This window comes from Pseudoliparis swirei, chromosome 13 (genome assembly GCF_029220125.1).
Source record: "Pseudoliparis swirei isolate HS2019 ecotype Mariana Trench chromosome 13, NWPU_hadal_v1, whole genome shotgun sequence".
NCBI classification, from domain to species: domain Eukaryota; kingdom Metazoa; phylum Chordata; class Actinopteri; order Perciformes; family Liparidae; genus Pseudoliparis; species Pseudoliparis swirei.
In genome coordinates, this window is record NC_079400.1 from 11081974 (window position 1) to 11109072 (window position 27099).

Sequence of the window (27099 nt, forward strand, 5' to 3'; positions counted from 1 at the left end):
CTAATGGTACATTGTGTTTGCTAATCGCCTTAGAAGACTAATATCTGATTAGAAAACCCGTGCAATTATGTTAGCACAGCTGAAAACAGTTATGCTGGTGATATAAGCTATACAACTGGCCTTCCTTTGAGCTTGAAGTTTGAAGAACAAAATTAATACTTCAAATATTAATCATTATTTCTAACCTTGTCAATGTCTTGACTATATGTTCTATTCAATTTTCAATTCATTTGATAAATAAAAGTGAGTTTTCATGGAAGACACGAAATTGTCTGGATGACCCCAAACTTTTGAACGGTAGTGTATATATACGCAGTGTTATTGCAATCAGATAGTAATAAAAGTCAAAAGATACTATTAAATTGTTACTTTAAAAACCTTTAAGAAACCCTAAAAATAAGAAGTTAAAGAGCTAAGCTCTTTAACTTCTTAACATGTAGATACATTTCTAAGTTATTGTTACTGCAACATATTTACATACTCATTTTCTAATATAAATGTGACAGAGTTATGAGCTTTAGTGGAGAATCCACAGTTGCTTAAGACATAGGTCTTATTTCTGTTGTTCCCTGGTTCATTGTTGACATCTGGAATTGTGGAAACGTTTGCCAAAAAATGAAATGCAGCGAGGGAAAAGACACAAGTGGTGAAACAACGGGCCGGTTTAAAGGTGCAACATGTCACATCTGTACATTTGGGTTGAATGGACCGAGCACAGGAGGCGAAACGCTGCCCTCCATGTGGTCAGACCTTACACAGCATGCCTCTAAATACAAACCAGCTGCATGTCGTATCTTAAGATGTTTCATTTGAAAGTGGACTGGTAATATTATCAACAAGACTGTGACCTGCTGTATGTTTTCCAGTGCAGTATGGGATCAATCTCAACATGCTGGGGGCTCTCTTTTGTATGTTACCTCCATATAAAGGGTTAAAGAGGAGGGTATTTAAAACATGCCCCTTTAATCCTGTTTCTTGAACTAAACCAGTACAACACTACAAAAATAAGACTCAAAACAAAAGGGGAATTATCCGTATTAATGAAACACTTTTTGAGAGAAAGGGTCACAGGTTGTGTTAGTAATCAAAGATGCCTGCTCCTCTCCTCAGTGTGACTCCGTCTGAGCAGGAAACAGCTGCTTAACGGCGAATTAATGTGATCGTCAGTGAAACTCGACGTCAGTGTTGCGGTAATGCCTGGATTCATGCCGGCTGTCTCCTCCCTCCTGTGGGAGTCTCACGTGTGTGTGTGTGTGTGAACTCATAATGCATGTGTACATATGCTCTGTGTGTGTGTGTGTGTGTGTGTGTGTGTGTGTGACAGTTACATATGTTCAAGATGCGGTTCACTCTTACTTTAATCCCTCCAATGTGTTTATTTCTACAACTTTTTACTTTTTCTGGTGTCAAAATGTTCAACATTCCTGAGGTTAGCTATTCTGTCAGAGCATCTGCACGGTTTTAATATTGCACAATGTTCTGAAAGGACTTCACAAGCAATAGTATTTAAAATTGTTGCTCAATCGGCAAAGTACATGAGCAACAGGTCTGCAATGCACATGGATATTTGGGGAAAACAAAGATGCATTAAATGTTCAAACCTTTTGCTGCTGCTGGTCGCTGTAAGAGTCATAAGGGAAAAGAACGTTTTACAGCTTATTTGTACTTTCCCACCTTAAAAGTCGCTTTTCCTCGAACGAATTCCAACTTTCATGAGATTCACGGGTCACAAGTTTGCTGTTAGTTCTGAACAATCATAATAACAATCGTTAAAATGTCAATCGCCACTGGTGTGCTGCATATTTGGATGACAGAGACACGGCCCCTCGCCATTTTTTTAAACGCTGCCTTTCCTGTCTCACTCTCTAATATAAAAAGGAAAATGAAAAAGAACCATAAGATGTGATTTATGATGTAGTTGCTCAGAAATGTCCTTACTTATTTATTTATTTGACTTTATTAGCCTACTGTTGGCGAATAAATGCCCCTCAAAAGTTAATAATACTTGATATTAAAATGTAAAATATGTTAAAAGTTGGAGGAGAATGCTTTTAAAGTGTTTACGTGTTGGATGAAACATAAGCAACAACAGCTGTCCAACAGAATCAAACCTACGCCCTTCCGTCCTGGACCTGGGGTCGACCCTCTGGACCAAATGTTCCTCCCAGAAGTGTTCAGGAACGACCGGGCTGAGGAGCTCCTGGCTGAGGAGCTCTTGGCTGAGGAGCTTCTCGGCGAGGTCAACCGGTTTTCAACCCGCCACGGCCGATGCAATGCCATCGCAAATACGAAGAGACACTTTTTTGCTTCTCGCCCCTCTCTGTGTGTGTTTCTATGACTTCTGGGAGCCTCCCTCCTCACAGCCATTAGTTATCCTGTGGAATTGCTGAGTGTGTAATGAGAAGTTGGCAGGAGAGTTGCCTCCAGAGACCGGTGCAACGGGCCGCCGTCCTCCACGCCAGATCGCCATGTGTGTTTGTTTTCCTCGAGACGTTTTATGCGAGGACCAAAGAACACAGAAGTGGGAAATAAAAACATTCTATTTTTTATTTTTTTAGAATAGAGCATCGACCGGTTTTTCACAAAACATGTGCGACCTGGTCTCTGGCTCTGAGCCCAGTCCTGTTGAGGAGCGAGAGGATAAACATGGCAGCCACTTTCACCAGATGTTCATTTTTTTCTCCGGGACCTGCAAGAATATGTCAACATGGCAGTTTGCGTTTAAAGCAGCAGCTCTGAGCTACTTGGCTCAACGTGGGTCCCTGAGTCTTGAAATCTAATTGATGCTCTGCAGTCACACAATAGAGCTGGAGGCCATCGGGTAATCTGTCAGCTAAAAATGAAATGACAGTAAATAGGGAAATAAATGTGCTGTTTTCAAACTGCTTGTATTGTCCGATCGACGGTCTCAAATTCAAAAATATTCCAAGTAGATAAAATGATCTTATCTGTGTTGCTCACTTCCTGTCATCTGTCTATAATAAAGATGAAACATGCACTAAAATACATAATAAAGTATCAAGATCAGGCATCAAACAATGAGTAAGATTACACAATCTGAGAAGGAAAAATCACTCGTAAAATGTGTGTGTGTGTGTGTGTGTGTAAGTGTGTGTGACATCAGAGCAGCTGTGAAGACACGAAAACAAGGTCAAGAGGTCGGATCGCATGTCGACACGAGGAAGACGCTGGTGACTGTGGTCTCACATGAGCATCATGTGTGTGTGTGTGTGCACGCGTGTGTGTGTGCGCGTGCGTGTGTCATGCTGGCTCAGAGCAAAATGCTTTATTTTCATTGTAAAGTTTGGCTTAGATTTTTAAGTTTAATTTCCTGAGGACAAGCTGCACCAGCATTACTAAACTTAAGAAATATTCAGATCTTTTTGTGAAAGTAGCAATACTACTGTGAATAAATACTTTGTTATACTTAAAAAGACTTATAAGACACTGTAAGTACTCATCATGCAGAATGACTTCAGTATCTTATTGTATAGTTATTGATGCATTAATGTGTTAAATTACTTCACAGTAGTTTAATGTATTATATTATTTATCAAATATAAATCATTGTTTTCTTTAATTATCAATAATTTGAATCTAGACGAGTAAAATTAACAATATTTCCCTCGAAGTACAAATATAAAGCAGCATAAAATGGAAATACTTGAGTAATGTACCTCAGAATGTACTAAAGCAGACTGGAGTATATGTACTTCCACCTCGGCTTACTTCTCCGGTTGAAATGATTGACAGAAAATTAACTATTTTAATGAACAATTGATAATTTGAGGGATTTTTCAAGCAAATATGTCTTCATATTTTGGGTTTTGTGGTCGTTGGTGAGACGAAAGAAGATGGTCGAAGGTGTTGAATTCATACCTGAAACAAAGAATCAATGAATATACAAGATGATCAGCGGATTGACTGATAACAGAAGTACTTGTTGCAGCACTCAGTCCCCCCCCCCCCACACACACACACTCTGACTGAAGACTGTATTTTTAGCTGCACTGAAATATTCATGCCATCAAACTGTGAAGCATTAAAGTTTCCGTCCGAGCAGCTTGAATCCGTCCTCGTTCTTTAAAAAAACATTAAAGTCTGATCTCAGCTCTTCATCAGAAGTCATTTCTTCGTCATCAGATCAGCTGGTTTAATATTGTTTGGAATAAATAATAATTAGAAGTTGTTCGGCTAGAAACACTTTAATTATCAGCATTTAAAGAGAACATTTGGAAATGTAGCATCAAATCAAGCTGCTGAGTCCTAATAACTTGTAATCTTATTTTCATCATTAAAGAAAACACACTGTTATTATTAATAATATTAAGTATATTCTTACTTTATAATTAACTGTTGTTTCATTCTCACATTCAGTTCACTAAATGCTCGATCGATTGGACTTAACTGAAGTTATTTAAGAACATTGTTTGCTTGTTTACTTCCCAACAAAGTGCTTTACATAATACATAATACAAAGTGCAAAAACAATACAAAGATAATTCAAGTACAATTAAAAACTGTCATTTAAGAGCCAGGAGAATAGAAACTCAAAACAAGCGGACATATAATAAAATAGTGCATTAAAGGAAACAACTTAATTAAAAGCAGCAGTAAACAGAGAATAATATATATTTATTTCTTATATAAAACAAGTTGCAGGTGGTGGTTGTTATGTTTCTTATACATTTGTCTCAAAATTATAACCACGCAAACCCTGATAAAAATAGGCATCTTTCTGCGCTCTTATTGTGAAAGGTCGTAGTTTCCCTCAGTTGTCGCTGCTAATAACATAACAAAATGTGTCAATACGTTGTTTTTATCCAATCTCATTTGTAAGCAGATAATTTTAAATGAGATCAGAAGTTAAACATTTAAGGGGAAATTAAGTCAAACCGTAACAATTTAGTTTAAACCTTTTCTCAGCTCTTTTTTTTCAGTGATGGTCGTTTTTACAAGTTGTATTTATTCTCTTAAAATGTTCCTCTTTCGGTCCATATGATATTTCTATAAGACCTGAGTTTTTAGAAATATTAAACACAGATTGCTTAGCTTTTGGTGTTCTGGGGCTATTTTTAAGTCCCGGGAGGTAGAGAAGTGAATCTTCGGAGGCTTCAAAGGAGTGCACCACCTCCTGCGGTGGATTTATTTTGTATTTTTCTGTTTTGTTACTCTGGGTGAATCTGGAATGAGTCTGGCCATTTTATTGTATCGAGCCGGGAAACAAGCCGTGGGATTTTAGTGCTCCTCGAGAAGAAATAGCAAAGTCTCCGGAGAGAGAGAAACTTTTGGCTGTGAGCAGCATTCAGAAAGGCCTCGCGCCCCAGGATGTGTTTTTGTTATCTTGTGTTGAAGCTGCTCACCATGCAGCTCTGCATGCACACCAGCCTCAAGGTGGTCCGCTGGACACAGCACAAGGCTGAATGTCGTCGTGTGTCTCAGAGTCTGAGTGGATCCACTCACAAAAGAAACAGATTGTTGAGTGTTTTTGTTTCTGAATCATGTTGAATTACACATTTTAATATCTACGAGTCCTCTTTTTGGCATTTTCTTCGTCAGATGCAACACACTGTGCGTTGAAATTCAATCATCCACAAAACCCAAAATATGATTTAAACCTCTTTTTAAATGCTGCTCTTCATTGAGGGAATGTGTCTTTATGGTTCATCTAAAATTAGACTTATTTCCCTTGCTGCAGGCTTCAGATCTGCTCTGTGAATTAGTGAAAAAATTTCCTGAACTGTTTCTTCTGATTTCTTTCATCAGAAACCAAAATGAAGACATTTTCACCCTTAATAAGACACTCGTTGAAATACTTTGAAACTCAAAATGACAACACTACAGTGCTATTAGAGGACATAACAATACTGTTTTACTGTTGTGACATAAAACAAATAATATGTTTTTTAGGTAGAAAATCATTATCAATGAAGTTACCATATATGGTTTGTCGCCCGACAAATGGTTAATGTAATAAAAAATAAAAAAAAGCCTCAGACGTTGAACCAAAACCCAGGTTAGCTTGGTGGCCTTGTCCTTATCTCCTCTGCTGCACCTTTGCCTCCAAACACGCCGTAGTTAGCATCTTCAGCGGCGACGACACTTTAAAGATGCTAAATCGTGTGAAACCATTTCTTATTTTTCAGCTAGCTGTCGATTAGCGTAGCTTAGCTTAAAGACTGCGAGCGGAGGTAAACAGCTAGCAGGAAACAGCTAGCTTGGCTCCAGGGCTCTCAAGTGTCACGCATTGAGCGTGAGACTCACGCATTTCGGTCTTAAGTCACGCACTCCCGCCACACATCGTATTTCTCACCCTGAAAAAAACTCTTGGCTATTTAATGTTTTAATGTGCCGCAGCGCGCCAACATGAGCTGGCCGCGCTGCCCTCACCGTGGAGGAATCAAGCGCTCCCCTGGAGTTCTGCTGTGAGGAGCCACTTATCAGCCAATCAAAAAAAAGAAATGGATTACACAATAGCCAATCAGAAAAAACACGTATCTGTTGTATCTGGGTAAGATTTAATCCAGCAACCAATGAAAATAAAGCATCCTGGAATTGCGCGCGACTGATATCCGAAAGTTTCGGTCTGCGGGGGGGGGGGGGGGGGGGATGAAGGATATGTCACTCTTGCCTGTCTTCAAAACTTGAGAGCCCTGTTGGCTCAGCCTAAAGCGGCGGCAAGAAATACCCTAGAAATAAAGATGCTAACTAGAACCAGGTGGGGTTCTTCAGCTGGTCAAAAAATTATTGTAAAGGTTCCACCAAGAACCCTTTAAGGGGATTTGACCTAGAACCCAACATGGAGGGTTTTAGGGTTGACTTATTAAAACCTTTTTCTTTTCTCTACATTGACCATACAATTGTAGGCTAGCTGTCTCCCCTTGTTTCCAGTCTTTGTGCTAAGCTAAGCTAACCGCTGCCCGTCTCTATAGAGATATGGAAGTGGGATCGATCTCATCATGAAACTATGAATGTGGCATATTGCCAATGGTTTCTCGGGCAGCTCAGTTGTTGTCTGCAATGAACATGCAGCTCTGTGCTATTTGAAAGCTGGTTGTCCTGCGTGCTGTGTTTCATATTCAGGATTAGCTATGAAGAAAAAATGACTGAACAAATATATTTTATATCCTTCATGTGCAAAGGCAAAAATAAACACTTGAGAACCGGAGAACCTTATCTTTATTACATGTGCACAGATGTCCGCTCTTCTGAGACAAGATCTCCTCCAGGGGTGCTCGAGGATTTCTCATTCCGGTCGCTGAAGTGGAGCGGCACATGACCTTGAATACGTGCGTGTGTGTGTGTGTGTGTGTGTGTGCATGCAAAAAGAAGAGAGGAAGATACAGATCTCCTCTATAGCACCGTGACAAATGACCACCGGCGTCGCACCTCAGGCTACCGCCTCCGAGGAACGGCTCCATTTTTTTCCGCCTCTTCTCCTCTTTCCACGTTTGATCCATCCATCCTTTCTGTCGCCGCCTGCAACACCTGCTTCCATGGCAACCACAACCTCACCCCCCTCCCCTCAGTTAGTGGTGGGAGAGAGGAGCATGCTGGGTAATAGGAATTCTCCTGGAACATTTCTCCTCTAGATTTCTTTTCTGTCCTTGAACCATTTTTCCTCCCTCGTCATGTAGCTGATCCCCCTCCTTGAGATGGACTGAAATACATATTTAATATATCAGCCCTGTTCAAACATATAATAAACACAGGAGCAGACAGAGATAGCGCCTCCTGCTGCTCCTCTAGAGCCGCGCGTCGGTGCTGCCGTATCGATCGTGCATCAGACAGACGGGTTTGCAGGGAATATAATGGGCAGAATTGAATAGTTGGAGCAAGAGCTGTGAAACCTCCGAGCCACGGACAGTTTGAGTTGTTTTATTTCCTCAGGGTTTAAAAATAAATTCGTCTTTTAGGAAAGTAATGACAAAAATAGAATCCACAATGCATAGTGTATCTTGTGAGAAGAGTAATATAGGAGTAGAACTACTTACCTAAAATGTTGCATGTATTAACAAACATTGTGAGATGGAGAATGTATAAATATATATATATAAGAACTTTTTACGCTTCTTACCGAAAAGCACCAAAAGTTGATATTGTTCTTCATAATGTTGTTTTCTTATTCTTTAATCTAATAGATCCTGAGTATTACTTGTTGGGTCTTTAGCTGCTTGTGTGCACAGTGAGGAATCTTTTGGTCCAGTGCTGATATCTTTAACTGATATTCACATTGTAGTTTCTCGTATTTAGTACTTACTACTTGTTGGAGAGAGGTTGAGTCCAACAGAGCCGAGGAAATACAAGGATGTATACTATTTGCTTTCATTGTTTCTCTCCACACATTCAACTTTAATATCGCCAAAAGACCATATCCGTGTTATCAGAGGGGAAATCGACACACGCTTGTTGGACTTTCGTCTTTTTGTTTTAAAGATCCCACAGGAACCGATGTGTGAGGATGCGTTGCTCCAGGATCTTTGAGGCCGAACAATCGACTTTAAAGAAAAGTCTAGGAATATTTTGAAACTGGAGATTGTTTGCGTCCGTGAACAATCTTGTTCTTCGCTGCCTTTTAAGCTGAAAACTGTTGCAACCAGAATCAAAGTAGATGAGAAAATCAGAGTAAAGTTGTCCACTGTAAAACCAAAACGCTGAGCTGAAAGATGCTACAATGCTCCGTAGTCTCTGAATATTTACTCAAGAATATTTTAAACTACGTGTGTTTCGTTGTTTACCCTTCACGACATGTATTTAACACATTATGCACTTTGGTATCGAGGAAATAACCCACGAGTTTAGTAAATATCAATCCAGCTGTTACATAGATTCTCTTCACATGAATGCATCAACAAAAATAAGCCAATATGTCATGATATTTAGTCCCTGTGATTATATTTTATATACTATATCATATTTTAATGGTCAAGCTTCAGTAGGAAGGAATTTAATAAGGTGTCGAGATATTTGTTGTTATTAAAGGGCCAGTGCATCACATTTTATTTATTAGCCGACATTGAATATCGTAGTCATAACTATGTTCTCATCAGTGTGTAATCACCCACAACAATTTATTGTTCTGTTTTCGTTAGCTTAGCGACTCGTATCTAGACATGAGGAGGTGGAGTCCGCCATGTTGCACCCCCATATTTGTACAGTGGCCCAGAACGGACAAACCAAACCCCGGCTCTAGAGAGAGACTTTAACTGAAAGCCACCTCAGTTCCTCATATTATGTTATGGATGTTTGGGCGGTAGCTCATGGGGATGAGTGGTCAAGGTACCCGGTTCGATCCCCACTCTCCCCATAGTTGCATGTCGAAGTGTCCTTGAGCAAGGCACTGAACCCCCAGTTGCTCCCCGGTCTTCACTGCAGCCCTCTGCTCCTTAATAGATAAGGATGGGTCAAATGCAATGAAAAATTTCTCCACGGGGATCAATAAATGTGTCCGTTTCTATTTCTGTTATCTGAGGTGAGCGGCGTAAAGGAAGGAGTGAGCGGAGCGGCGTTAAGTCGGTTTTAATCCGTAACAAAACCACAAATTGAACCAAATCACTGCCTTTTTAAAAGCTTAAAGTAACCAAAACAATGAACCAAAACAATGTGAAATCACAACAAGAAAGCATATCGTGGTTGACCTTTGACCCTTCGGGGCTCACTGGGGTATAGTGCATATCTTTCACCTGGTCACATGTTGAGCAGCAGCAGGTTTTGTGCTGCACGGCTAACGAAGGACATCATGAAGGTCAAGTCCAGCCGGGGGAGGAATGCAGGTCAGCGGTGTCATCTTCTCCAGGTGTGCGTCTGCAGGGGATCACGTGCTCGGCCGTGTGCGTGCGTATGTGCATCTGTCCGTCACGAGGCCTTCGTCATACTCCTTTACTTCTTACTTTCTGAATAACAACTGTAGGCCAGTCTCATCATGAAACTATGATTGCCGAGTGGTTTCTCGGTCAACTGAGTGAAGTGTGGTGTGTCACAGTCGGTGATCACAGAGAGACGAAGCTCCGCCCACTCGGGTTGACCGCCACGCAAACCTTATTTTGGACGTAAATATGATCGACCGGAGACGAATATATTTTGGATCCTGTCTGAATCGTTACACACACGATGTTTGTCTATTCATGACTCTTGAAGCCATCGGTGCAGTAACCACAGCGGACTGTGTGCCGTCCTCACAAACCACGGCCAGTCTTTCCAGTCTTTGGTGCATTGGTTAAAAAAAAAAAAAATAGAAGAAAAAGAGGAAGTAGTCTTTGAACCCTTTTTCCATGTTTCTGGTACTCGGCCAACACGTTTGGCCCGAGGAAAAGGAAAAACAAAGGAGAGCCGAGTCATTTTACAAGGAGAACAAATCTGTATTCTCACCCTATTCCGGCTGCTTTTCTAAATCTCTTAAAGGATTTTTCACATTAAAACCTTTTTACACGTCTATTATCGTCTATTGTCCCCCCCCCCCCCCCCGCCCCCCTCCCTCCTCACCAGGCCAGTGGGAATCCCGGCTCTGACGACAGAAGCTGATGCTGCAACAAAGCCCTGACTGCTGCTGAGGCTTTGATTCGGGCCGCTGTGGCGTCCTTGATGTGTCAGACAATTAACAAAAAGGCCGCAGAGTGAGGAGCATGTCGGAAAAAAAGGGAGGACCTTCAAACTAAAAGCCTTTTAATCTCTTTCCTGAGGCAAAGGCGACCATTCAGTGTCCCGCGAGCCTTCTCCCTTTCCCCGCCCCCGTGACTTCAATCTTCTTCTCTTTCTTTCCAAAATACGAACCATGTGCCGTTCAGCCTCTCCCTTCCTCAGCTGTGACCTCCCGTCACGCCGAGCACCGAGTCCCCCGGGTGGGAGAACGTCAGCACCACAGCACCAACACCTGACCTTCTCTTCTCTCCTGTCACGTGCAGATATGCAGAGACTCTGCAGCGGCGGGCATGGTTCACTTTCTTTCTTTTTTAAAGAAACATTTTCCAAAGTTGGTAGAAATAAATCTGCATTGAAAGCCTCTAGTTTGATATATTTATGTCTGTTTGCATCAGAACATTGAGCCCGGTGGTTCATGTGTTCTCTCAACCGCTGATGTTCCCTGAACACACACTTTGTCCAGTATTCAGCAGTTTTTATTCTAAAGTTTTTTTTTTACAGAAAGCCATTGTGCAGCAGCACTGCAGTACATTATGCTGTGGCTCCAGAACACAGTTAGTGTCACAGTCATTCCCCTTAGGAGGGACTCGTGTGGTCAGAGGATTATCGAATCTTGCCTCCTGCTGGTAATTGAGGACATGGCAGTTCAAACCCGACGCATTTGAAGCCTCTGCAGATGTCGTCCCACTCTGTCCTGCAGGACACACGTGACTGTGAGGTCGAGAAGAAGTCTGGCAGCAGTTTGTTTTGCCTTGTTTTTCCTTGTGTGTGTGTGTGTGTGTGAACCTGTCTGCAATCTAAACAGCTGTCACAGAAGAAAGACAATTAGAAACTGTCTTTTGCATTGTGAGCATCATTTTGTTGTTTTTGCTCGTGTTGGAAAAACTGCTTACCTGCTCGGAGAGAGAGGGAGAGAGAGAGAGAGGGAGAGTGTGAGAGGGAGTGGGAGAGAGAATGCATGTGTGTGTTTTTATTTTGGGTCGAAAAATAAATGAGGTTAAATCAATATGCGGAGACGAAGCCGCTGTGACTCTGTCGTTCTGCTGAAGCCACACAGACACACTCATACACACACACACAAACATGGATGTGATTCAATCCCCTTCTTTCGATCCAACCCACCTGTGATGGTGTCGTGATGTCAAACAACTGTCACGTCTCCTACACTTTATATCTGAACTCTTGTATTTAGTCGTTGTCGACTGAATTTATTTTAACGTATTATTCACTTTCCTCTTATTGCTGTTGTGTTCTATTTTGCAATAGTGTCCAGCTGCTCCTCTGCAGCCTCTGATGACAGTAACAGACAGAAAGCTGTGGGTGTTGGGTTCCTCCTCCCTCTCTCCTCCCCCTCTCCTCCCTCTGTCCTCTCCCTCTCTCCTCCCCCTCTCACCTCTTCCTTCTGTCCTCCTCCCTCTCTCCTTCTCCCTCTCTCTTCCTCTCTCTCTCCTCCCTCCTCTGCCTTCCCCCTCTCTCCTCCTCCCTCTGTTCTCCCACTCCCTCCCCCCTCTCTCCTCCTCCTCCCTCTCTCCTCCTCCTACCTCTCCGCCCCCTCTTCCTCCTCCATCTCCCTTCCTCCCTCTCTCTTCCTCTCTCTCTCCTCCTCCCTCTCCCCTCTTCCTCCCTCTCTCCGCCCCATCTTTCCTCCTCCCTCTCCCCCCCTCTCTAATCCTCTCTCCTCCCTCCTCCCCCTCTCTCCTCCTCCTACCTCTCCGCCCCCTCTCTCCCCCCCCCTCTCCTCCCTCTCTCCTCATAACACTTTTGGTGTAACTGCATGTAGCATGTAGCTTTAAAGCGCTGCTGATAAAATGGCGTAACACTTGTAAAGTGTGTAATCGCCGTGTCTGACGAGACGAGCTGCTCACATGAGTTCCTCCAGAGTCTCGGGCCTCGTCCGCGGTGCAGTGATCATGTTGCTCTGCGTTGCCGGGAGGTTTCCCCTCACGTGGAGCGTCCAACGGCTTCTCTCTGAGCTCTAGCTGTCGGCCCGTGGAGGCATTTAATTTTCATTACTTAATTTAATTTTGACAAATTTGCCTCAACGGGAAAACTTAGTGGAGTCACATGAGAACCATTAGATCAGGACCGTCTCTCTATTAACGGATCTCTCGTTTAGCTTTCTATTATATGTGTCTCTCTCTTGTAAAAGGTGTTATTGTTAGTGTGGAACACACCTGGGACGTCGTCTGTGTTCAGACTGTAAAGGTGTTATGTGTTGGTATGGAGATTGAACCCAAACGCAGACGGACACCAGCTTGAATAGAATCAGCGCTCTTTATTCCAAAAACAAGGCAAAACAGAAATAACAAAACGGCAGGGGTCTCAGACCAAAGTCTCTTGCTCCGAGGTCGGGAGGGAAGCTCGACCGAACACTCAACAAAAAGGAAAAAATAGTCAAAGTGGGCTCCTCACTCAGGTGACGACCGTGTCTCTACACTGAGCGAAAAACCAAAACAAAGTACCGGTTTACAGAGTAACGACGAGAAGATGAACTCACAGGGCGAGTGGACGTATGGACTGGCTTCAGGTTGGTAAACCAACGACCTGACAGTGAGCAAGAGCAGGGCCGGGGTATTTAAGCCAGCTGGAGATGATCAGGTGAGATGAGCCCCAGCTGGCTCTTCTGGACGGAGGCGTGACAGTGGGCGGAGTTCGGAGGAGGGAAACTGCAGGGTGAGACCGAGATCCTAACAGTACCCCCCCCCCCCTCAATGGGAGCCTCTTGGCGAACCGCCCGGTCTGCCGGGGTTCTGGTGATGATAATCACGGATCAATGCCGGATCCAGGATCCGAGACCGAGGCACCCAGCAGCGCTCCTCGGGACCATAACCCTCCCAATCGACAAGGTATTGAAACCCTCTGCCACGTCGACGAACCTCCAGGAGGCGGCTCACCGTATAGGCCGGGCCTCCTCCAATGAGTCGGGGGGGTGGAGGGGGTTCGGACGGAGGGTTCAGAGGGCTGGAAACAACGGGCTTGAGGAGGGAGACATGAAACACCGGGTGGATTCTCATGCAGCGGGGTAACTGAAGCTTGACTGCGACAGGGTTGATTATGGATGTGATGGGAAAGGGGCCGATGTACCGGGGGGCGAGCTTCTTGGACTCGGTATGAAGAGGGATGTCTCTTGTGGAGAGCCACACTTCTTGTCCGATGTGGTAGACGGGGGCGGGAGCACGGCGTCGATCCGCCATCCTCTTGTTCCGGTCTGCCGTGCGAAACAGGGCAGCCCGGGTCTCTCTCCATACCCGCCTACACCGACGGGCATTGTGCTGGACGGCGGGGACCGCCACCTCGCGCTCCTGGCTGGGAAAAAGAGGTGGTTGGTAGCCTAATGAGGCCTCAAATGGGGACAGTCCGGTGGCCGTAGAGGTGTGGGCATATTCCACCCATGATAGGTGCTGGCTCCAGGAGGAGGGGTTGGCAGCAGTCACGCACCTGAGCATGGCCTCTAGTTCCTGGTTCAACCTCTCCGTTTGGCCATTAGTTTGTGGGTGGAACCCGGAGGAGAGGCTGACCGTGGTGTCGAGGGTCCGGAAGAACGCCTTCCAGACCTGGGAGGAGAACTGCGGACCACGGTCTGAGACGATGTCCGCAGGGATGCCATGGAGCCGGAGGACGTGCAGGGTGAGGAGATCCGTGGTCTCTCAGGCAGACGGGAGCTTGGGCAGTGGGATGAAGTGTGCAGCCTTGGAAAACCGGTCCACCACGGTTAAAATCAGTGTGACCATGAGAGGGGGGAAGGCCAGTGACAAAATCCACTGCAATGTGGGACCACGGCCGTTGGGGAACGGGGAGTGGTCTTAGCAAGCCTGAGGGAGGCCGGTGTGAGGTCTTGCTGCGAGCGCACGTGGTACAGGCCTGGACATACGCTCGGGTGTCCCTTTCGAGGGAAGGCCACCAGAAGGCACGGCGCAGCCAATTTATTGTACGCCGTATACCGGGGTGGCCGGAGAGTCGGGAGTCGTGAGCCCATCGCAGAACCCGGGAACGGACAGGCGGGGGAACAAACAGGCGGTCTGGAGGTCCCCCTCCGGGACCAGGTTGGGTGAGCTGGGCTTCACGAACTGCCGTCTCGATCTCCCAGGTGACGGCTCCGAGCACGGATGAAGCTGGCAGGATCGTATCCGGAGTGGGGGTTCCATTGGCACGGGTAAACTGACGGGAGAGAGCGTCTGGCTTAGTGTTCTTGTGGCCTGGGCGGTAAGTGATTAAAAAATTGAATCTGGCGAAGAATAAGGCCCAGCGAGCCTGGCGAGAGTTGAGGCGTCTGGCTGAGTGGATATATTCCAAGTTCCTATGGTCAGTCCAAATGATGAAGGGGTGTACCGTGCCCTCCAACCAATGCCTCCACTCCTCCAAAGCCAGTTTAATAGCCAGCAACTCCCGGTTGCCAACATCGTAGTTCTTCTGCGCAGAGGAGAGTTTACGCGAGAAGAACGCACAGGGGTGGAGCTTAGAGTCGGACCCGGACCGCTGGGATAGGATGGCTCCGACTCCGGTGTCAGAGGCATCCACCTCGACGACAAACTGACGGGTCTCGTCGGGGTGGACCAGGATAGGGGCTGAGGCAAACCGCTCCTTAAGGGTTTGGAAAGCCCTGTCGGCCTCAGGAGTCCAGGTATACTCCACTTTAGGGGAGGTGAGTTGAGTCAGGGGGTTGGCCACGCGGCTGTAGTCCCGAATGAAGCGCCGGTAGAAGTTGGCGAACCCCAGGAACTGCTGGAGCTGTCGTCGCGACGAGGGTACCGGCCACTCCGTTACTGCTTTTACCTTCTCGGGGTCCTTTCTGAGCTGGCCCTCCTCGATGATAAAGCCCAGGAACTGCACAGAGGACACGTGAAACTCGCACTTCTCGGCCTTTACAAAGAGTTGGTTCTCCAGCAGGCGTTGTAAAACCTGACGGACATGGCAGCTGTGCTCTTGTGGGTCTGAGGAGAAAATGAGGATGTCATCCAGGTATACGAACACAAAACGGTTTAGGAAGTCACGGAGGACATCATTAACCAAGGCTTGGAACACGGCGGGGGCATTGGTTAACCCAAAAGGCATTACCAGATACTCAAAGTGGCCCAAGGGTGTGTTGAATGCGGTCTTCCATTCGTCCCCCTCGCGTATCCGCACAAGGTGATATTGATTGCGGAGGTCCAGTTTAGTGAAGATCTTGGCGCTGGCTAGGGATTCAAAGACAGAGGTGATAAGTGGTAATGGGTACTTGTTCTTAATGGTTATTTGGTTCAAACCTCTGAAGTCGATGCAGGGACGAAGGCTCCGATCCTTCTTGGTGACGAAGAAGAAGCCCGCCCCCAGAGGGGAGGAAGAGGGCCGTATAATCCCTGCAGCGAGAGAGTCGGTAATGTATGTCTCCATCGACTCGCGTTCAGGTCTAGAAAGGTTATACAGACGGCTAGTAGGGAGTGGTGCGCCGGGGAGCAGGTCAATTGCACAGTCGTAGGGACGATGGGAAGGTAGTGAAAGGGCCCGCTTCTTGTTAAAAACCTCCGTTAGGTCCAGATACTCACAGGGGACGGAGGAGAGAGTAGGCTCGGTGTCCGGTGGGTTGAGCTGAGGGGTCCGTCGTGGAACTGCTGATCTGAGACAGCGGGAGAGACAGGTGGGACTCCAACCAGTAATCTTGCTCTCAACCCAGTTGATTTGGGGGTTGTGGTCTCTGAGCCACGGGTGTCCCAAAATCAGAGGCGCTTGCGCGAGGGAACACGTAGAATCGGATGTCCTGGCGGTGATTACCTGACACGACGAGCGATAAGGGCCGGGTCTGGTGTGTAATCCTGGCCAGCGGGCTGCCATCTAACGCGTTTACCAGCAGGGCACGGTCCAGGGTCTCCACTGGAATCCCTTCTCTCTCAACAAGAGTGGAGTCCAAAAGGTTCTGTTCCGCCCCCGAATCGATGAGCACAGACAGGTGCATAGGGCCGGACGGTAGGTGCAGAGTAGCTGGGAACAGGGACTGAGACTTGGGGTGGGGAACTCGCTTAGAGTCGCTCGCCAATATCCCCAGTCTTATTGGCGAGCCCTCTCTTTTGGGCGGACCGGGCACTCTGGAACGCGGTGTCCCAGTTCACCACAATAAAGACAGACTCCTGCGCGGATGCGTCGATCTCTCTCCTCCTGGGAGAGGCGAGTCCGCCCTAGCTGCATCGGCTCCTCCAGATCCATAGGTGGCGCCACCGGCTGTGGTGAGCGGGAGTAACCGGTGCTGTTGCGGTGAGGTGAGTCTGGTAACCGGAAACTGGGAGCGGAGACCGTCGGGCGCACAGGATTGCGATACCCGTAGGACCTCTCCCGATGGCGCTCTCGAATTCGGGTGTCCAGACGCACAGAAAGCGAAATGAGCTCATCCAGAGACTCGGGTTCATCGCGCACCGCGAGTTCGTCCTTCAGGCGGTCCGAAAGACTGTTCCGAAAAATCCCTCGCAGTGGCACCTCGTCCCAACCGGACTCGGCGGCCAGAATCCGGAAGTCCACAGCGAAATCAGCGGCGCTGGTAGTTCCCTGGCGGACCTGGAGCAAACGTTGAACTGCATCTTGAGCGTGAACCGGGTGGTCAAAAACCTTCTTAAACTCTCCAATAAACCACTCGTAGATGATCTGCTCTGAACAACGACGGTCGAGCCATGCCTCGGCCCAGACTAGAGCTCTTCCGCGCAGCAATCCCACCGTATAAGCCACCTTAGCGTAGTCCGAAGCATAAGTACGGGGCTGCTGATTAAAAACAAATCTGCACTGGAGCAGGAACCCACGACACCCCCCCGATGCTCCGTTATAGGGGTCTGGCGAGGGAACAAAACACTCACGGTTGCGAGCTGTATCCTCACGAACAGGTTGCTGGGGAGGCGAGGGACGCTGCGCTAGCTCCTGCATTCTGTCCCCAATGTCTGTCACTTGTGTCCCGATCGCTTGCTGAGACTCCCTTAAGTCCTGCAGCTGATTATGGTGATCTCCCAGGAGGTTACCTTGGTTGAAAACCGCCCTCTGCCGCTGCTGGGTCCATTGTTGGTCAGGTCGTTCTGTTATGTGTTGGTATGGAGATTGAACCCAAACGCAGACGGACACCAGCTTGAATAGAATCAGCGCTCTTTATTCCAAAAACAAGGCAAAACAGAAATAACAAAAAGGCAGGGGTCTCAGACCAAAGTCTCTTGCTCCGAGGTCGGGAGGGAAGCTCGACCGAACACTCAACAAAAAAGGAAAAGATAGTCAAAGTGGGCTCCTCACTCAGGTGACGACCGTGTCTCTACACTGAGCGAAAAACCAAAACAAAGTACCGGTTTACAGAGTAACGACGAGAAGATGAACTCACAGGGCGAGTGGACGTACGGACTGGCTTCAGGTTGGTAAACCAACGACCTGACAGTGAGCAAGAGCAGGGCCGGGGTATTTAAGCCAGCTGGAGATGATCAGGTGAGATGAGCCCCAGCTGGCTCTTCTGGAGGGAGGCGTGACAGTGGGCGGAGTTCGGAGGAGGGAAACTGCAGGGTGAGACCGAGATCCTAACAAAAGGCCTCTGAGGCAAATTTATAATTTGTGATATTGGGCTATATAAAATAAACTGAATTTAATTTGATTGAACCTGAGTCAGTGAAACTGCGGGTAAACCTGTATATTGAGTCTTTCCCTACAGTTTTTTTTATTCAATGTAATATATTTGTTACATATTTATTTACTTATTTAGGTTAATTAGGCGACTAACTTCGATACAATTTTGTCAACTCATACATTAATTTAATCTCCTTAAAGAATCCATTCATATACATGGATTGTGTGTGTGTGTATATGTATGTGTGTACAGTATGTGTGTGTGTGTATGTGTGTGTGTTGCCCAATTACATGTGTCCACCCCTAAGAGTCCTTTTTTTCCCCTTCTCTTCTCTTCTAGGGCTGAAAAAACTGAAGTGTTAAGTGACGACCTACTACAGGTATGTGTGTGTGTGTGTTTGTATGTGTGTGTATGTGTGTGTGTGTGCTTGTATGTTTGTGTGTGTGTGTTTGTGTGTGCGTGTGTGTGTGTATTCAGCGTGCATTAAATTACTGTTCACAAATGGCCTCTCTGATGCCTTCAGGTGCCGTTAGTGAGCGTTGTTAAGAAGAATAGAATATACACTTTTATTTATCCCAAAATAATAGTTCTCTCTGCATTTAACATCCTCCTTATTTAAGGCAGTGGGCTGGTGGTGGCGCCGGAATAACCCAGGGGGTGCCCTTGCCCAAGGACACTTCTAACTAATGGGCTGGGAGTTACTGGAACGACACCGAACCCACAACAGGACGGCCCCTTTGGCGGCCTCTTTAAAGCCGCCTCTCTGAGAGGCCGAGTCCCCTGATTGACTCGGGGCTGTAATTGATCTGATGAGCGGCGCCGCATCGGTTCAGCCGAGTTGGTGAAACAACGAAACGAGAGGCCCTGAAGAGCGACAGGTGGACGCCGTCGTACAGGTGTGACGCGGTGGCTTGTTCCTGAAAGTCACTCGCTGTCTGTCTTCTTCTGTGGTTTCTGTCTCTCTCAGGTGGAGAAGCGCCTGGAGCTGGTGAAGCAGGTGTCCCACAGCACACACAAGAAGCTGACGGGCTGCCTGCAGGGCCAGCAGGGCGTGGACGTGGACAAGAGGTCGGTCCGCTCGCCCTCGGTGAGGATGGAACCCCAACTACATTTTACTGACGAGGTCGACTGTTAGCGTTCAAGAGAAAGTGAGAACGACACACTTAAAGTCACTGTGAGGAACTTTCAGCTGGTCCTGAACCAGTCTCATTGTAGTCCTGGTCCTCTGTAGACCTCCATCAGTACACAGACCACCAGAGCGAAGAGGGTCTGGTTCTATAGAGTTCTTCTAAAAAGCTCCTCATAGGATTCTGGTGAAACCAGATGACATCATGCAGGTTCACCAGAACCTCCTTCAGCTCAGACTCCAGAAGAGACCAGTCCACCGGGGACAGACCCAGATCCAGAAGAGACCAGTCCACCGGGGACAGACCAAGATCCAGAAGAGACCAGTCCACTGTGGACAGACCCAGATCCAGAAGAGACCAGTCCACCGGGGACAGACCCAGATCCAGAAGAGACCAGTCCACTGTGGACAGACCCAGATCCAGAAGAGACCAGTCCACTGTGGACAGACCCAGATCCAGAAGAGACCAGTCCACCGGGGACAGACCCAGATCCAGAAGAGACCAGTCCACTGTGGACAGACCCAGATCCAGAAGAGACCAGTCCACCGTGGACAGACCAAGATCCAGAAGAGACCAGTCCACTGTGGACAGACCCAGATCCAGAAGAGACCAGTCCACCGTGGACAGACCCAGATCCAGAAGAGACCAGTCCACTGTGGACAGACCCAGATCCAGAAGAGACCAGTCCACCGTGGACAGACCAAGATCCAGAAGAGACCAGTCCACCGTGGACAGACCCAGATCCAGAAGAGACCAGTCCACCGTGGACAGACCCAGATCCAGAAGAGACCAGTCCACCGTGGACAGACCCAGATCCAGAAGAGACCAGTCCACTGTGGACAGACCCAGATCCAGAAGAGACTAGTCCACTGTGGACAGACCCAGCTCCAGAAGAGACCAGTCCACCGGGGACAGACCAAGATCCAGAAGAGACCAGTCCATCGTGGACAGACTCAGATCCAGAAGAGACCAGTCCACCGTGGACAGACCCAGATCCAGAAGAGACCAGTCCACCGTGGACAGACCCAGATCCAGAAGAGACCAGTCCACCGGGGACAGACCCAGATCCAGAAGAGACCAGTCCACTGTGGACAGACCCAGATCCAGAAGAGACCAGTCCACCGGGGACAGACCCAGATCCAGAAGAGACCAGTCCACTGTGGACAGACCCAGATCCAGAAGAGACCAGTCCACCGTGGACAGACCCAGATCCAGAAGAGACCAGTCCACCGTGGACAGACCCAGATCCAGAAGAGACCAGTCCACCGGGGACAGACCCAGATCCAGAAGAGACCAGTCCACCGTGGACAGACCCAGATCCAGAAGAGACTAGTCCACCGTGGACTAGACCCAGATCCAGAATAGACCAGTATACTGATTTTCTCCACAAAATCAACCCACAGTGACGTTCCTCAGAGTAACTTTAATGATCAGCTCTTTGTTACAAACTGTCTCCTCAAGCCGAGCGATGGAATCCAACCGTTTGAGCGAATGAGAGGATGATGTAGTGCTGCAGCTTTTGTGCGTGCGTTGCAACACGTGTGTTCGTATCGACACATTTGCCAAACTGACTCGTGTCTTGTCCATCGGTGTGTGTGTGTGTGTTTGTGTTTCTGTATGTGTGTGTTTTTGTGTTTGTGCAGAAGAAGCTTCCTCTCACAACTCTAGCACAATGTATGGTGGAGGGGGCGGTGGTGCTCGGGGACGAGTCTCTACTTGGGTGAGCCCAACACACACACACACACACACACACACACACACACACAGCATGTTCTCTCTTTTGCTTCTCTTTTATTGGGAACTACTCGTGTGTTACTCTTGTTCTGTGCTCACAGTGACCTGCATGAAGTCACGCTTCAGGTTGATGTGGATTTAAGAATCCATCTATTTAGTTTAGAGAACAATTAAAAACAGAAAAAACCCATGAAGGAGAAGAGCGGAAAGTCAGGTCTCATTCTACAGGCCGCCTCCCCCTCTCTCCTCCTCCCTCTGTCCTCGCCCTCTCCCATCCTCCCTCTCTCCTCCTCCCTCTCTCCTTTCCCCCTCTCGCCTCCTCCCTCTCTCCTCCTACCTCTGTCCTCCCCCCTCTCTCCCCCTCCCTCTCCCATCCTCCGTCTCATCTCCTCTCTCCTCCTCCCCCTCTCTACTCCTCCCTCTCTCCTCCCCCCTCCTCACTCTCTCCTCCTCCCTCTCCCATCCTCCGTCTCACCTCCTCTCTCCTCCTCCCCCTCTGTCCTTTCCCTCTCTCCTCCTCCCTCTCTCCTTCTCCCGATCCCATCCTACCTCTTCCATCCTCCCTCTCTCCTCCTCCCTCTCTCCTTTCCCCCCTTTCACCTCCTCCCTATCCCATCTTCCCTCTTACCTCCTCCCTCTCTCCTCCTCCGCGTTACGCCACCTTGCTGCCTTTACTGGTGAATGCATGGCGGATCATCGTGGTGTCCGCGGTCCTCTGACGGTCCTCTGACGGTCCTCTGAAGGTCCTCTGAGGGTCCTCTGACGGTCCTCTGACGGTCCTCTGACGGTCCTCTGACGGTCCTCTGACGGTCCTCTGACGGTCCTCTGACGGTCCTCTGAAGGTCCTCCGTGTCCTCGGTGTCTCCCCGCTGTCTCCCCGCTGCAGGAAGATGCTGAAGCTGTGCGGCGACACGCAGGACAAGATGGCCCACGAGCTCACACTGTTCGAGCTCACCATCGAGAGGGACGTCGTGGAGCCGCTGTACAACCTGGCGGAGGTACGGGAAGCCACCGCTGCGTCTCCAACGGACTCGAGTCACACTTGTGTTCATATGATTAATGAGGAATGAATACACAAGTCCTCCTGACACATATATAAACAGTCATCTTCATAAAGACTCTGATCTAGGGTTCTCCACTTCAGCAGCTCTCGCATCCACCAGACGTTACTCTTTCATTCCTCTGGAGAGTCTGAAGGTTTCTGTTGAGGGGTTTGTTCACATATCATGTGTAACCTGATTTATACAGCATTTTATTACAAAGAAACTGTCTGTTGACAGTATTTTCTGGAGTGATACAAAGAGATATGTGTAATCTCCTCCGTAAAAACCTTTTAATCCAATATGTCAACAAAATTAAATACTAATATTTAACTTGGTTTTATTCAATGTTCACCTTTTCTGTTACAGAAATGTAGGAACATGTACACGTATTTAATAATGTAATGCCTCATTTGTATATTTAAACCACAGTTCAGAAAATTTGTAAGACAATAAATAATTGTCTTAATATAAGTAATCAACTGGGGAAGTTTCATGGTGTTTCTTCTTTGTTTACCCTATTCACCCTAAGTATCTCCCCTTTATGAAGTTGCCTTTCACTTAAAATAACCCTCAGCTTATCTATGCAGCTCTCCATTAAAAAAATACCTTTAAAACAATTATTTTTATTATTAATATAATATATCTAAAAAAAAATCAGGAGTTATTTATATTTTTATTATTAATATAATATATATTAAAGAAATGCAGGACTTATTTATATTATGTCAAATGAAGACAAATAAATCCTTGCAGAAATAGACAGAACATTTTGGGAAAATAGTGGTTTTGAGCCCTTTAAATATTCTCTGAAACTGTGTACTGTACCTTTAAGTAGCTAATCTTCATGACAACACAAGGACCCTCTCTGCTGCGTCCTCTCAGGTGGAGATCCCAAACATCCAGAAACAGAGGAAGCATCTAGCGAAGCTGGTGCTGGACATGGACTCCGCCCGCACGCGGTGAGCCTACGTCACTCCCTTCAATGTGTCGCCCCACCAGAAGTGGGTTTTAATGTCGTAACGTAGCCCAAAATATGGAACACCTTCAACGACATCATATTAAGGACATTGTATTGTAACTGTTAATTATGATCCTCAGTGATTACTGAATATGTTCTGCAGAATATCAACGTTGTTTTAAATTGTTGCCTCTAAAATGACAAATTATTTCATTCCACTTCATCAGAGGTAAATATTGTACTTTTTATACTACATCTCAGAGGTACATATTGTATTTTTTATTCTACATCTCAGAGGTACATATTGTATTTCTTATTCTACATCTCAGAGGTACATATTGTATTTTTTATTCTACATCTCAGAGGTACTATTAGGTACATATTGTATTTTTTATTCTACATCTTAGAGGTACATATTGTATTTTTTTATTCTACATCTTAGAGGTACATATTGTATTTTTATTACACATCTCAGAGGTACATATTGTAATTGTTATTCTACATCTCAGAGGTACATATTGTATTTTTTATTCTACATCTCAGAGGTACATATTGTATTTTTTATTCTACATCTTAGAGGTACATATTGTATTTTTTATTCTACATCTTAGAGGTACATATTGTATTTTTTATTCTACATCTTAGAGGTACATATTGTATTTTTTATTCTACATCTTAGAGGTACATATTGTACTATTTACTGGACCACATCTCAGAAGTACATATTGTAATTGTTATTCTACATCTCAGAGGTACATATAGCTCCCTTGTTCCCCACAGTCTAGTTTTCTTCCCCTGTATCTATCTACTAGTATTTATTTTAGATAAAAATGGACTTTATTATGAAAGTGTGAGCAAAACCTCCACCGGGCAGCTTTAATGATATAATCGGTCATTCTGGCTTGAAAGCTGCCAAACTTTCATCCTCTTTTAATGTCAAATCATTTATTTATTTAAACTTTAGACACGAGAAAACGTCTTGAATCTCCCGTCCAATCAGAATCAGTCTTTGTGCTGATTCATGGAGAGAAATGTGATTTTCCTTCACTGTAGTTCAGTCAGTCAGGTTTTTTTATGACCCAGATCTGAGACAGTTCTTTCCATCATCCTGCTGAGCTCTTCTGACAGAGCGGCACATTGTCTCCACCGGAGACTTGAGTCAGACAGAGAGGGAGGACGAGGGGTTGAGTTAGAGAGGAAGACAAGGACATTTATATTCATATAGACAGTGGAGTGTTAGATGGAGAAGGCTTGTTGTTGAAGATTTTCACTCAAAAAACTAAAGTCTTCAACTGCTGAAGGCAAATAAAATGTCTTGGTTTTGTACAAAGTCAAGGTACTTGTACTTTACTTCAGTATTTCCATTTTCTGCTACTTTATACTCCTCCTGCACTATATCTCAGAGGTACATATTGTACTTTTCATTGTACTACATCTTAAAGGTACATATTGACAGAGGGAGGATAATGTTTTCTTTCCTTTATGAGGTGAGAACATCCTCCTCCTTTAGATAAATAACCTCTTTACAGAAACTTCTTGGATCAGCTGGAAAATACATCGACACTGGTTTTATCATGCAGAGGAGTATTTTCCCGGTCGGTTGTTAGTACTAATGAACGATGTTAATGTTCTCAGGTTCTATCAGTCCACGAAGTCTTCAGGACTCTCCGGCAACCTGCAGCCATCCGGAGCGAAGGCCGACCACCACCGGGAGGAGATGGAGGAGGCCGCCAACCGCATGGAGATCTGTAGAGTAAGTGATCTCCTTCATTCTCAGTCAATTAACTAGTTATTAGGAATTAAGTGTAGAACGTGCTTCTCAAAGCCCCCAGACTCCATTGACACAAACAGGGATGTCACCTCGCTGATCATTCACACTCGACAGACAACGAGATGAAACTCATCCACGCTGTCTTGGTTTAGTCTCTACGTGATTTCGAGAAGAGCATATATATATATATATATATTTATATATATATAAATTGATATATATACACTACCGTTCAAAAGTTTGGGATCACTTAGAAATGTCCTTATTTTTCAAAGAAAAGCACTGTTTTTTTCAATGAAGATAACATTAAATCAATCAGAAATACACTCTATACATTGTTAATGTGGTAAATGACTATTCTAGGTGGAAACGTCTGGTTTCTAATGAAATATCTCCATAGGTGTATAGAGGCCCATTTCCAGCAACTATCACTCCAGTGTTCTAATGGTACATTGTGTTTGCTAATCGCCTTAGAAGACTAATGGATGATTAGAAAACCCTTGAAAACCCTTGTGCAATTATGTTAGCACAGCTGAAAACTGTTTTGCTGATGAGAGAAGCTATAAAACTGGCCTTCCTTTGAGCTAGTTGATTATCTGGAGCATCACATTTGTGGGTTTGATAAGACTCAAAATGGCCAGAAAAAAAGAAGTTTCCTGTGAAACTCGCCAGTCTATTCTTGTTCTTAGAAATGAAGGCTATTCCATGCGAGAAATTGCAAAGAAACTGAAAATTTCCTACAGCGGTGTGTACTACTCCCTTCAGAGAACAGCACAAACGGGCTCTAACCAGAGCAGAAAGAGAAGTGGGAGGCCCCGGTGCACAACTCAGCAAGAAGACAAGTACATTAGAGTCTCTAGTTTGAGAAATAGACGCCTCACAGGTCCTCAACTGGCAGCTTCTTTAAATGGTACCCGCAAAACGCCAGTGTCAACGTCGACAGTGAAGAGGCGACTCCGGGATGCTGGCCTTCTAGGCAGAGTGGCAAAGAAAAAGCCATATCTGAGACTGGCCAATAAAAAGAAAAGATTGGTATGGGCAAAAGAACACAGGCATTGGACAGAGGAAGATTGGAAAAAGGTGTTATGGACAGATGAATCCAAGTTTGAGGTGTTTGGATCACACAGAAGAACATTTGTGAGACGCAGAACAGGTGAAAAGATGCTGGAAGAGTGCCTGACCAGTGGCGGCTCGTCCATAGGGGGCGCTAGTGCGCCGTCCCTCTTAAAATTTGAAGATAAAAAAAAAGAAGAAGAAAAAAAAAAGATCCTGTCAAAAAACATTATATGCCAAATCATTTAAATAGTAAATATACCGTGTTGACGCGCTAAATGTGTGTGGGAGACCGTAAGCCCCTGTCAACAACCACTTAAGTTAATGTGAAAAAATATAATATATCGCCATTATCACGGAGAGAAGACCCTCCCCTTTTTCGAGGCGCTGGTCTAACGTGTGTGTGCGGCATCGATACAACATTTCAGTCGTTTTGGCAATGACCGGCTTCACATTGGCGGATGAAACTGAATCTTGTGCGCACAAATGTGCGCACGCGATTGGATTATTCGGCAGATCAGAGACCCGTATGTTCCCTCAGCCCATAGAGCAGTGTTGCCAGGTCCGCGGTTTTCCTGCGGAATCGGGTCACTTTTGAAGTGTTGCGCAGGTTTAATTTGTTGTCCTTGGTTCGGGTAGACCTATTTTGCATGCAAATTACATGAATATCTTTAAATAAAAATCCATATTTTAAATGAAATAATTTATTCATACCCAAATCCTACCAAACTGACAACAGATCAGCACGTGCACACATTTTATTTATGATAATATACTGTATCTAATTACACAAGGCCATTTTAGGACCTAGGTGAAATAACTTGAGGGACAACTGCTTTTAATGCTGGCAAACTAAACATATGTTGTTACTTTGTAGATATTACAATACATTTGGCAATGATAGCAATGCTGTTGGACTTTAAAAGCAGTGTATATGGTTTGGCACGGGCATTTTTTGTTTTTGTTTGCCAACTTGAAAGAGAGGCGAGCTAAATTTCTTTACAAGTAGTGGGGCCAATGTACAATGTGATGCATCTCTTTCTGAATCCAATGTTTCGTTTGTTTCGTTGTTGTGGACAGTGTTGAGCACTGTGTTCTTGAAATAAAGCTTTGTTACAATATTCTACTCAAAACCTCTTTTCTTCTCATTGTGGAGTGCTATTTAAACCGCGCCGCCCAACTGCGCCCCCCCCAAAAAAAATGTCACCAGCCGCCAC

At 45.8% G+C, this 27099-nt stretch overlaps 1 protein-coding gene across 1 annotated transcript in view; it reads left to right on the top strand.

The window, feature by feature from the left end:
- The window catches only part of LOC130203255 (rho GTPase-activating protein 44-like), a 70372-nt gene that overhangs the window by 19344 nt on the left and 23929 nt on the right, over positions 1-27099 (top strand). The window contains 6 exon segments of the mRNA XM_056429239.1: positions 18536-18575; positions 19164-19283; positions 20967-21043; positions 21944-22055; positions 22983-23059; positions 24694-24811. Coding sequence (XP_056285214.1) covers positions 18536-18575; positions 19164-19283; positions 20967-21043; positions 21944-22055; positions 22983-23059; positions 24694-24811 — 544 coding nt within the window.